This window comes from Pelecanus crispus, chromosome 3 (assembly GCF_030463565.1).
Source record: "Pelecanus crispus isolate bPelCri1 chromosome 3, bPelCri1.pri, whole genome shotgun sequence".
NCBI lineage: Eukaryota > Metazoa > Chordata > Aves > Pelecaniformes > Pelecanidae > Pelecanus > Pelecanus crispus.
The window spans coordinates 30,386,572-30,399,022 of record NC_134645.1 but is presented as its reverse complement, the minus strand read 5'-3'; the positions used below and the strand labels follow the sequence as shown (position 1 = coordinate 30,399,022).

The 12,451-nt window shown below is 46.6% G+C and overlaps 1 protein-coding gene across 1 annotated transcript in view; it reads left to right on the top strand.

Annotated features, from left to right (window-relative positions):
- Positions 1–6,092, top strand: part of GALNT14 (polypeptide N-acetylgalactosaminyltransferase 14) — a 99,406-nt gene extending 93,314 nt beyond the window's left edge. The window contains exons 14-15 of the mRNA XM_075707539.1: positions 5,231–5,350; positions 5,934–6,092. Coding sequence (XP_075563654.1) covers positions 5,231–5,350; positions 5,934–6,092 — 279 coding nt within the window. The remainder of the gene's footprint in view (positions 1–5,230; positions 5,351–5,933) is intronic.
- The last annotated feature ends 6,359 nt before the right edge of the window (positions 6,093–12,451 follow it).

Here is a 12,451-nt window from a genome sequence, read left to right as displayed (position 1 = left end):
TGGAGAATATTTCAGATGAAAGCAGGATATTTAAATTTTCATTGTGAATAGAAACTTATATTTTAATTACACAATTGTTACAAGGCCACCTGAACTTGTGGACAATGTGGGGTTATAGTCACCAGGCTGTGTAGGATAGATTATGCAACAGTCCTGAATGCTACTTAGTTTCATATTTGCTATACCAGAATAGAGCAATAATCTTCACTTTCAACATACTGAAGTCACATCTTGTTTACCCTAAGCTTCATTATTTGAAAAATAGGCTTAGCTAAATCAAAGCTGTGCTTTCCTGGCATTCAGTAAGTACTATGGAAATATCCTGGCCATCCAGATCCTTTATTATCAGTGTTAGTAGCATTAATTTGTTTGCTTGATTGCCCTTCTGCAGCTGTCTCCCTACTGGGCTCCCCAAGCCCTTTACCAACATTACATGCATGAAGTCCTGGAACCAGGTGTGAGAAGATCTGAGCTGTCATACATCACCATGGTTTGAGGACAGAGGAATGGGAGCTGTCAGATGGCAATCAACTGCTCTTTATTTTAGTTTTTTTCTATCTGTAGTGCAGGGGAAGGATGTTGTGAGCCCTCTGGCCACATCCATAGTTTGGGTAAATTGAGAAGAGTACTCTGACTGCAGTGAAATCAGATTTACACCCCTAGCAGATCTCTCAAACCCTCCCTGGTGGTATCTGGTGTTAGTCCTGAATTACTAAAAGGGACACAGGCACAAGAAGACCCCTCATCTTTGTGTAGGAGAACTCTGTCTTTTCATCCCTGGGATCCACTTGGCCCTTCCCTCTCCAAGAGGTCTGGTAGCAGTCAGGGCAGACTCTTGGGTGGCTCTCAGAGGGACCTGCTCCTGAGGTAGTGACTGGCAGCGCTGCCCATCCCCACGGTGCAGTGGGCTCTGCCTGCACTCCTGCCCACCGGAGCCTTCGTACTCTATGTCTTGCTGTGTCTCATTTGGTAAATGAACTGATTGATTTAGTTTTCACAAAAGAAATGCATCTGAGCAAAAATAATTGATCATAATTTTGCCCTGGTCTACCTGATGAAGATGTGAGCGATTGGTTTTCTTTTCAAACTAAGTGTCAGTTGATATTAGTACATACATCTTTGGAATAGACATCTGGCTCTGGGATTTATTTAATAAACCTTCAGTCATTAGCAGTTCCATGAAACCTGACATACTTCAGATAAAAAAGCCGAAGACGCTTCAGCCTGGATAGTCACACACATGTAAGCAGTAGCCACAAGATGAGTGTAAAGTTAGTCATCTCCTAGACAAGTGAGGAAACAGTGGGAAGGTTGCAGCATCCGTTTCCCTGGCCTGCACCCCAGAATGTCCGGGCCTTGGAGCTGACTGGCTGCCATTGCACTGGGGGGCATGTCCTTGACTCTCATTGTGAAGGAAATGCAATGTGATAATCTACTTGATGTGGCATTGAAGCTTACCCCAGTTGGCTTGAGGACCCCTGTGGGCTGACTAGATCTGCACTTTCTTTGGAGAACATTTAGCTTCTATCCAAACTAACCTGACAGTGTCCCTCCTGAGACGTCTCAGCCATAAAAATTCTCTTCTGACCTTCCTCCCCTCAAAAGTCTTCATTCTTCTCCTCTGTGGACATGTCCTGCCCCAGCTGTAGGCCAGGTGGAGCTGCGGGAGCTGGTCTGAGCCAGCAGACCAGAGGGGCTGGCTGGCACCGGCGTCGCCTCTGCACCCGGGTGGCCGTAGGCACCTTTTGTACTTTGCTTTCCCTCTCCTGAGAGTGCTAGTTGCATCCCAGGGCCTTTTGATGAGTGAGACACTTTGGTATCCTTAGGTGACCCATGCAGTCACGTGCCTTGGGAAACCCTTCCTTGTGATTTTAAAAAGATCATTGAGGGCTGAGGTTGTTCCCAGCTTCTTCAGAAACATTTTTTCTCTAGCTGCTACCCCAGCTTTAGGGTATGGCTGACCTCTTGCTCGGCAGCAGAGCACGTACAGCTCTGTCACGTAACGCTGGGCTCCCACGGGGCTGCTCCTTGCTAGGCTGAAGGGCTCCTTTCTCCTTCTGTCAGCCAGGCTACGCCAAGCCAAAGGTCACATTTTAAAATAATTTCCTCAATTCACAACGATGCTGAGTAGCAGTGACAGGTGCCTGCTCGAATGATGCTAAAGCCTTGAAAAATAGTGGCAAGCCTCATATGGGGGGTAACTTTATCCGAGGCTACAGAGGGGGATTGCTGGTCATGATGTGCAGCTGGTAGCTCTGCTCTCCCAGTGCACCTTCTTCCTCTTTGCTCCACCACCACTTCATCAGGAGCTGCTTTGTCTTTGAAAAGGCAGGAAATCTTGATCTCAGATTCACCTTGTGTGTGTTTTTCCTTGGTGCCAGGGGTCAGCCTCAGCCCCACTGGCACCACTTCAGGCCAGTCTGCAGCCCTGAAGTTGTGTTAGCTCCTTGAAGGTCTCCCTTCTTAGGAGTACCCTGGGCTGCCCCATTCACCCCAACCCCGTGCACAGCTCTGCTGTCGTTACTGCTGTGCTGGCCATGTGAGTGCTCAGTGTGCCAGGGTTTAGAAGATAAAGTAGTTTCTCATGGGGAAAAAAAGCAGGAATTTTCATCCCAACTGATACAAATAAGGGAAGAGATGGAGTAAGATAAAAATTTGCATGGCCATTTGTCTGTATTTTAACTCAAAGCCTTTAATGGATTCTGTGGTGTTCAAGTGACACTTTTTTCCCCCAGAATTTCTTCATTTTCTGCATCATTTTCTCTGGCTTTCATCTAGGGCTGAAAAGAGACAAGACATGATTAGAACTGGATAAAACATTTTCAACAGGACTGGCTTCCATAAAAAGCCATTCTGCCAAAATAGAAGAGCTGTGTGAAAATCTGTCAGTTTAGATAAAGACAGTAGCAGGACAGCCTGGGGGCAAGAGGGGAGGATCCAATGTCAGCTATTGAACTGATGCGTATATCTCATTCCGTAGGGCTCACTTCTATGATGAAGAACAGCTTAGGAGAGATGGTTACCACCACCCTGTCTATGCCATGGCGCTTTGCTGAGTGAGAGGGTAGTCCTGCCCTGAGAGGATGTGAATATTGGGAAGGCTTGAACAGAGCCTGGCCTGGAGAAAAAGCATGGAGAACCTCTGGGAGCAGCAGTCCTCCATGAAGTGCCTTAGTGAAGCAAGGAGGTTAAGAGGTCATGAAGTCCCACTCCCTGAGTTAGGTGGGGGATCCAGCATATACAAGAGTTACAGGATTAGCTTGTGGCTGCTGAGCAGCCTCATGGGTGTAGCTCAGGCCTTGTCCTGAGCTAAAATGACAAACAATTGGTTAAAAGTGTAAAGCAGGTTTTCAAAGCAGCTTGTAGCAGCACGGGTGCCGAGAACAGGTGTTGGAGCTTGCCCCGTAGGGCTTGGTTCTTCACAGATGCAGGACTAATTTGGCACCTGATTTCCCAGGCTGGTAGTTCACACAGCAGCTGACAGTGGGCACGGCTGGGATGTCTGGAACGCGTTCACTGTAGGATCAAGTAAACTCTGCTCTGTCTGACAAAGAAGCAGTTGCCAGAAGGCCCTTTGAGTGCAGACTACAGCTTTGAAAATTAATGCTTGTTATGTGCCGAAATCCTGGGCAGCTCTCGCTGAGAAGCCTGTGGGCAAGCTGTTCAGAAAGCCAGGTTTGCTTTCCATTAGCTGGTGGGGAGTAGTAGGCTAAGAAATATGGGGTGTGAGGATCACAGTGTGAAGTCCTCGTGGATCTGGGTCTGCTGTGCAAAAGCGTGTTTTCCCTTCCAGGTGGCTAAGAACCTGAATGAAGTGGCATTTATATTCCCAGGAATCAGATGCCTGTAGCTGTCTGTTTTGAAGTCAGGGAGAGGAGTTAGAGCTGCCAATGGTGACAAATACCAAAGGGGTGGAAGTTTTCCCCTTCTCTAATAACTCATGCTCATGCAACCCAAAGCCTCTACCATTCAAGGTCGGGGGAGCTGCAGGTGTCCCAGCTCTGAGATCAGGGCAGCCATTCTTCACTGCCCCTTCCAGCACTCAGAAAGGGCTGCAGTCTCCCAGAGGCAACTTTTACCCTTCATTTTTCCAGATCCGGCCTAAACTGCCATGCATTTGAGTACTGCCTCCCCCTCCATTGCCAACACCCCTGCTCGCTTCACTCCTTCCGGAGCTCTGACTCTTGTGTCACTCTCTGGGGTTATGTAAAAGCATGGTTTGTGGTTTCCCATAAGCCAAAGCAGCTCTTGACTGCTTGTGTCCACACACAAATAGCAGGGAAACATCCCTACCTGGACAGTCTTAGATCCTCAGGAGGTGCCCTTGGGTAATATGAGCACAGGTGAATGACAGAAAATGTTTGGCTGGAATAAATGTTGCAGTAAACTTCTGTGAAATACTACTGGGCTAAGCAGTGTATCTGTACATACATGATGCTTTATCCAGTACATTTGGAAATCCTGATCAAACTATCAGCCTCTTCTCTTTCTCTCCTAAGAAAAAAACATCCATGGGTGGAAAAGATGATAATCCCAGAGAGCTCTATACAGGACAAAGAGTCCCCACCTCCCCCGCTCCCCCAAAGATTATTTCTTGGGCTGAGGAGCTGATAAAGAGCAGGTGAACATGAAAAGCAGCATGAGAAAAAAACCTCCAGGACAGCACAGGGGAGCAGGAATAGCAGTGGTCATAGCAAACCAGTAAAGCAAACGAGTGGAGTTCAGTCCTGCTTCTTTGATATAAAGGGGGACTTTATCCCTGATTTTTGTGATACTTGGGAACAGAATCCTGGGAATTGCAAACATTTGCTATATATCACCTCCTCTCTCCCGCTGCTAGCTGCAAAGCATTTCTGCTGCTCTTCCTTGGAAAAAGAGGATTGCATGTAGTGTGGTTGCATATTTCTGCCTCTTTTGCTATTTTTCCATCTCCCTGTTCCCCAGCCACAGCCCAGTTCTGGCTATGAAATCCTTTGCCTCATGAACCATTTTCTTCCAGCAGCTTTTGTAGACATTTTCTTTGGCACGTACAATCCCCCGATGACAGCTGCAGTTTTGGGGAGGCTTGAAACATCCTAGTGACCTGTCCTGGTGCCTCTTGAAGTCAATGAGGTTTGAGCTTGGTTTCCGAGGGGGCAGGATCCAAGCCAAAGTGTTTGCTTTCCAGGTAGAAGAATATGAAGAATCAACCCTGATCTCTCACCTCCTTTCTTTTTCTTCATCTTTGCAGGAATGGACATATACATACAACCACCAAGTCCGCCAGCAGCAGCTGTGCTTGTCTGTGTACACCCTCTTCCCCGGTTCCCAGGTGCTGCTGTCACCTTGCAAAGAAGGTGACAACAAGCAGGTGAGTCCTTTCATTGATCCCCCATTTTCTTTGAAGTTCCCTTTCTTTCAGCGTAGTGTTATTGCACATCAAGTTCCCTGTGTGCTCTGACTTCCTCTGGGAAGTACAGTCTATCTGGGAGTACAGGCTCTGGCCTGTTTGGCCCTTTGCCTCTTAAATGAGTGTGTTGATAAGGATGTCTATTAGTGCGGGTGGTGATCTGGATACTTATCTGCAGCAGGCAAACCAAAACTGGCAATTTAGTTCACACGGGCTGCCAGTCAGCCAGCAGATGCTAATATTTCTCTGCAGTTAATCACTGAGCTGGCATTTGAACCAGTGACCTGGGGAAAAAGCTGTTAGTAATATATTATCTTCCTGAAGCCAGGCAGAGGCTGAGCTTAAATGAGCGTGCTTCTGATGGGAGAAATGCTCAGCATGTGCTCTGCTGGGTGTGGGCTGGGGGACCCTGTACTTCCCAGCATCAGGCCGCAAAGGCTTAGTGACGACTGTTCTCTTGATGCTGGAACAGTATAGTAAAAGCATAATGAGGAGGAAGCCTGTTCATCCCTGTTTCTCCTCTCATGTGTGTATCTCTCCTCAGCGTTGGGGCAAAGTTGGGTCACACATTGAACACATAGCTTCACGCTTCTGTTTGGACACGGAGACGATGGGGGACACGAACGAGAGCACCAAAGAGCTTGTCATCAACCCTTGCGAAAGCACAGCCATGAGTCAGCGCTGGGACATGGTGATGTCTTGACTTGCTTGAGGACTTACACAGCAGGGATGGGCACTGAGACGTTGCTACACGCAGCCAAGATGCACCAGATGGAGCTCAAATGCAAAACCATTGGGGGTCCTTGTGTATTGTGGGACAGGAGAAGAATCATTCAAATAAAAATAAGGACATGGCGCTCCAGGTTGAACAACGGATGTTGTCTGCAGGGCATGTAGCCATTATTGGCCTGTTTGCGGTCATACATTCAAAGAGAAGGGATGGCAAAAAACCAAACTTGAAATGTTTTAGAGGGATGCCAGGGCTCCTGTGATGGGCCCTGCAGAAGTTTGGTGTGCACAGCCAATTTATTGGTTATTTATTAATCTCTCTGGAAACACAGGTAGAAGAGCCTTGGAGACCAAAAGGAGACTTGGACTCAGCAAAACAAGCATCTCAATAGCTTTTGGGGGGTGAGGCAGGTGTGCAAGGAGGGACGTGCCAAGGGATGCTAGGAAACATCATTGGGCATCAAGTGGAAAACACTGAATTATCTTTGCACTTTTCGTTGCTGTGGATGAGTTTGTCTTCTGCAGACAGTGTGGGTGGAGCCGTGTTGCACGTTCGAATTTGTATCTGATCCACATACATGTTGTGTATACAGAAAAAGGGCAGTCATTTATGGCTGTGGCCAGGATCAAACCAGCAAGTAACAGGGGAGTCCTGCTCTGTGCTAACTGCACATCAGGGTTGTTGAATCTCCAAAGCCCAAGCAAACAGAGGATTCAGTGTGTGAGATTAAAGGATACAAACAGCTGGGAGGAAAGGCAGTAACATGATTATTTCTTCTCTCTGAAGGCCATGGATGAACCTCCGTCACTGAAAACTCCCCTATAATCTCACTATGTGTCTTTCACTGCTTCAGATATGGAATAAGTCAAAATTTTCACTTTTCTTCCATAAAAGTAATATTTTTGGTAATTGAAGGTAATTGTGTCATATTTGTGTTTCCCAATTTTCTGGCTACAGAAGAGAGAACTCCCATGAAGTGCTGCTACCAAAGGAACGGAGGAGGTAATTAAAACTAGAGACTGCTCTGAGAAAGAAAAAGGGATATTACCTGGTTTTGCTTCCCAGGTATCTTGTAGCCCAAAACGTGACGTACTGAAGAAAAGGTTTGGATTCCCCCAGTCACACCATGTGTCACAAAGTACCTCTCTCCCAAAGTCATTTAGAGTAGGCAGACTTGGCACACGTGATTTCTTCAGGTTTTGGAGATAAGTCATTAACCAGAGGTCATGTCAGGTGCAATGGCTAAGTGGGAGTGAGGTGACTGCCAAAGGAGAATAGGAGAGACCTCAGAAGAGGTCTTAGGAATAGGAGAGAACTGGAAAGTCCTTTCCTAGCAGCCCTTTAGAGCAGCTCCCACTACAGCAACAGGTAACAGGCAGTGAATCACCAAGAGCTGCACACACAGCTCTTGTGTAGTAACAACTCTTGAGGAAAACTTTTGCAAGACGATCAGTGTGACTTTGAAAAAATACAGTTTGTCTCTCTCAAAATGCTAGGGCTTAATGAAAATCCTATCCTTTGTTCCCTGTGCTGCAAACTATAGGTAAAATACCACAAGCTTTGAGCCTTCAAGTGCTCTCAGTGTCCCTTCTTGAATAAATTGCTGGCTTTCAGGTTTTTACTGCCTCAGTTTCTCCTCCCTCAGTGCTGGGAGAAAGACGTATGTGTAAATCTCCTCAGCTTTAGAGGCAGAACCAGTGTAACTATTTACAAAAGGTTGCAGGGTATAAATGCTTTCTGTGTGCTGCAGTGATTACTAACCTAATCAAACTCCCTTGGTGCAAACCTCAAGGGCTTCTGTTATGAAAGGGATGGAGCAAGCTGTCCTTCTATGGTGGGAGATGGCATTGTTTCCATTGTTTCCATGTTTGTGCAGGAAACAAAGGGAAGCACTTAAAACGGAATGGACCCACTTCACAAAGAAGGGTAGTGATCTTGGGCTCCTTCTATTTAATTGAACTGGGGAAATATCACACCTACTTTTCATACTGGTGATGACAGGCAAGTGGTAATAATTCCCTGTCTAGTGCTCACATGGGGAAGCGGCTCCCAAGAGCTTGCAGCTCAACATGTTCACACCTGTACTGTGCCTGCAGCCCAGGACTGCCCAGCTGCTGGCACTTCAATTCTGCAAATTCAAATAGCCAAACAACTTGGCATCAGTTTTGAAGTCCAGCACCTGGTGGGTCCACTCTGACCAAGACCTCAGACCTATCTAGTTTTATTATTTTCCACTTAAGCCAAAAATATCCATTCTGCTGATAGCCAAAGCTCTCTAAACGGGTAATGCTCTTCTTTGCCTTAGCAGAAACAGCTACCTCACTACACATATGTGTGCTCGAGCACACGGACCCATGGGACCTGCAGGGATGTATTCTAAGTTGTTTGACCAACTTTTCAGCTCTCTTGCACTTTTGTGAAACCTAAAAGCTATACCAAACCCCTCCTATTCCAAAACACGCGCTAAGGTGATCCCTGTGAACTTGTTCAGGGGCGGCAGAAGGCAGGCAGTGGGGAAGGTGACATCAGGCATGGTGTCCCCTACAAGTGGGTAGTATCATTCAGCTAAGTCTCTTGCAGGCCCATAAGCCACCAAGTACCTAACAGACCTGGGGAGCAGCAGCCACTCGGCAAACTGGTGGTTGTGTCTCACATATCCATCGGCCATAACCCTTAGACTGCAGCTTGTTTCACGGTCCAAGATAGGAGATTAGCCCTATGGATCAGCAGTGTTTTTGGAGAAGCCTGAGGGTATCAGCCTGCCTCCTGAGAAGCTTTACATAAGCAGGCAGTAGACTGGCAGTCTCCAGAGTTAGCTCCAATATGGTATTTAGCAAATATTCTGCTTAGCGTCCCTGCAAAGAGACCTTGCATCATGTCAGGGGAAAGGTTAACTGCTGCTGAAATCCGACTCACACCTTCAGGTTTATTTCACTTATTAAAATACACCAGAGACAGATGAACCTTTTTTGCTTTGTATTTGTTACTTGCCTAGACATTTATTATCATGCTGTGAACAGATATACGTGACATTGATAGATGTATCTAGATGGGCTCCTATGCCTATACCTCTTACACCCTAATGTCACTTGGTAGTAATGCTTTTTGGTAACGTTTTGCACTGACTTGAAAGAACAGAAGATAAAGTAGGAAATACGGTTCTAATCCTGGCTGTTGAGCTTTGTGACAGCCTTTATGATCTCCAGGTAAGTCACTTCTTGTGCCTTGGGAAAATTACATTCAGAGCAGGAAACAAAGGGCTAGAACTACTACCGCCTTTTAAAGATCCAACCAAGGCGATGCAAAAAAAACCAAAAAAGCACCTTAACCTTCTTCCCTCCTGAAGGAGATCCATGCTCCAGTGAGAACAAATCTACCTGGTTTTAGTTGGGCTGGGGAAGTCTTACAGTCCCTACCTTGCTGCTTATGTGATTTCCAGGTATTTTGTGCTTATCTTCTCTCTGTGCCAGTGCAGTGCCATGAGAACAACACAAAGCATCAATGCTTGGAACCTCAGCTTACAACATACTGATGTAGTAATTTAGTAGTAAAGAGATGGAAACTGAATTCAAAGATCTTCGATTATCCAGTGAGGCAACAGGAAGATGGGGCTGGTGGAAGAGTACTGGAGGACTGTGGTTCAAGACAAGCACCAGCCCTGAGTGCTAACCCCTTCTACTGCTTCTAGGAGCGACTTGGGATAGCTTACTTCATTTCCCTGCCTCAGTTTCCCAATTTTTTAGTGCGGACTGAATGTTTTGAACAGAGAGAAAGCCAAGTATTAGTTTTTGTTGCGTGGAATACTGGCAGTACTGGACTGGCAATGGACTGGCAATCTCTGGAGTTAGCCCCATGGTCCCTTATCTGCCTGTACAGGGTCTGGTTGGATGGAGTTAATTTTCCTCATAGCAGCCTGTATGGTGCTGTGTTTTAGACTGGTGACCGAAACAGTGTTGATAACACACAACAATGTTCTAGTTATTGTTGTGCTTGCACTGTGTCAAGGCCTTCTCCAGCTCTCACTCTGCTTCCCCAGCAAGTAGGCTAGGGTTGGCCAAGAGGTTGGGAGGAGACACAGCCGGGACAGCTGACCCAAACGGACCAAAGAGATACCCCATACCATATAATGCCACGCTCAGCAATAAAATTGGGGCAGAGTTTTTCCACAGTAGGTGTTGCTGGGAGACTGGCTGGGCATCAGTCTGCAGGTGGTGAGTGACTGCCTTTTCGTTACTTGTTTTCTTTCCCCCCTGCCTTTTCCTTCACTTACTGAACTATCTTTATCTTGATCCACAAGTTTTTCTCACTTTTGCCTTTCTGATTCTTTCCCCCATCCTGTTTTGCGGGGAGTGAGTGAGTGATTGGGTAGGGGCTTAGCTGCCAGCCAGGGTCAACCCACCTCACTGCCCTAAGCAAACCAGGGTCTGCAGTGTAGCTGGCTGGTATTCTTCACAGCTTGGACACTGGTAACAACTGTGCAATAGGATCTGCGCTGCTCAAATTTCAGATCTTAAAAGCTTTAGTGAAAAGCTGTGAGCTAGAATTGTTTGTAGAACTGGTAAAGGAAGCAAAATCAAGCAGATTACAAACTGCTGATGATCAACATACAAGCAGCAGAAAAAACTGTAGCTCATTAATGTTCTGGCTAAATTAATTTTGAATGATCAGTCCAGATCCAGTTTTAGTATTATGTGGCTGGTTTAGATGGCTGAAGAGTTTAAGGAAGCCTGGTACAGGTGTCCAGCTTACACTGAGACTTAGGGGCTGAAATCCAGTGGAATGGGCTCTGTTTTGGGACCAGCCTTGTTTAATATCTTTATCGATGATCTGGATGAGGGGATTGAGTGCACCCTCAGTAAGTTTGCAGACGACACCAAACTGGGTGGGAGTGTCGATCTGCTGGAGGGTAGGATGGCCCTGCAGAGGGACCTGGACAGGCTGGATCAATGGGCCGAGGCCAACTGTATGAGGTTCAACAAGGCCAAGTGCTGGGTCCTGCACTTCGGTCACAACAACCCCATGCCAACACTACAGGCTTGGGGAGGAGTGGCTGGAAAGCTGCCTGGCCAAAAAGGACCTGCGGGTGTTGGTCGACAGCTGGCTGAACGTGAGCCAGCAGTGTGCCCAGGTGGCCAAGAAGGCCAACAGCATCCTGGCTTGTGTCAGGAATAGTGTGGCCAGCAGGAGCAGGGAGGTGATTGTCCCCCTGTACTCGGCGCTGGTGAGGCCGCACCTGGAATACTGTGTCCAGTTTTGGGCCCCTCAATACAAGAAAGACATTGAGGTGCTGGAGCGTGTTCGGAGAAGGGCAACGAAGCTGGTGAAGGGTCTGGAGCACAGGCCTTATGAGGAGCAGCTGAGGGAACTGGGGTTGTTTAGCCTGGAGAAGAGGAGGCTGAGGGGAGACCTTATCGCTCTCTACAACTCCCTGAAAGGAGGTTGTAGTGAGGTGGGTGTTGGGCTCTTCTCCCATGTAGTTAGCGATAGGACAAGAGGAAATGGGCTCAAGCTGCGCCAGGGGAGGTTTAGGTTGGAAATTAGGAAAAATTTCTTTATGGAAAGGGTGGTCAAGCATTGGAACAGGCTGCCCAGAGAGGTGGTGGAGTCACCATCCCTGGAAGCGTTCAAAAAATGGGTAGATGTGGCACTTTGGGACATGGTTTAGTCTAGTCTACCCTTGATTGGTTTAGTGTGGACTTGGTAGTGTAGGTTAATGGTTGGACTGGATGATCTTAAAGGTCTTTTCCAACCTAAACGATTCTATGATTCTATGATTCTATTCCAGGTTTATGGATGTTTTCCATATGTCCATTGTTCTGTTACTCACTGGAAGTTACTTCAGAACCCTGTAAGAATAAAAACGTGTTACAAGCTACTATCTCTCCAACTGAGTCTTAAGTTTTGATTTGAGCTGCATTTTAGCTTAAGGCTGATGAAAAGCAACATATAAATTTGCAGGTAAGAATGCTGCTTTTATATGATGTAGGGGGCTGGTTTGTTTTCTCTGGTATTACTCAGGCACTAAGGAAATCCAAGCTGGTTTTGTGTCGTACAAAAGAAAACATGACTGAGTTTCAAGGCTGGGTTTTGCATAAGCGCTCATCTAGCAGTTATCTATCAACTGCCCATCACAATGACTGTTGTCTCTTATTTTCCTGTGATTTATGTGAAAGAAGTGTCCAGACAAGATATTGCTAGTGTACAGGGTTAAATTCAGTTGTAAAACCAACCAATCAACCAACCAACCAAGGAGGAAAAAAAAAAGGAAAAGAAAAAGAGCTTCGAAAGCTCATATGTAACCTGATGCATGTAGTAAAAGAAGGATATGGCAA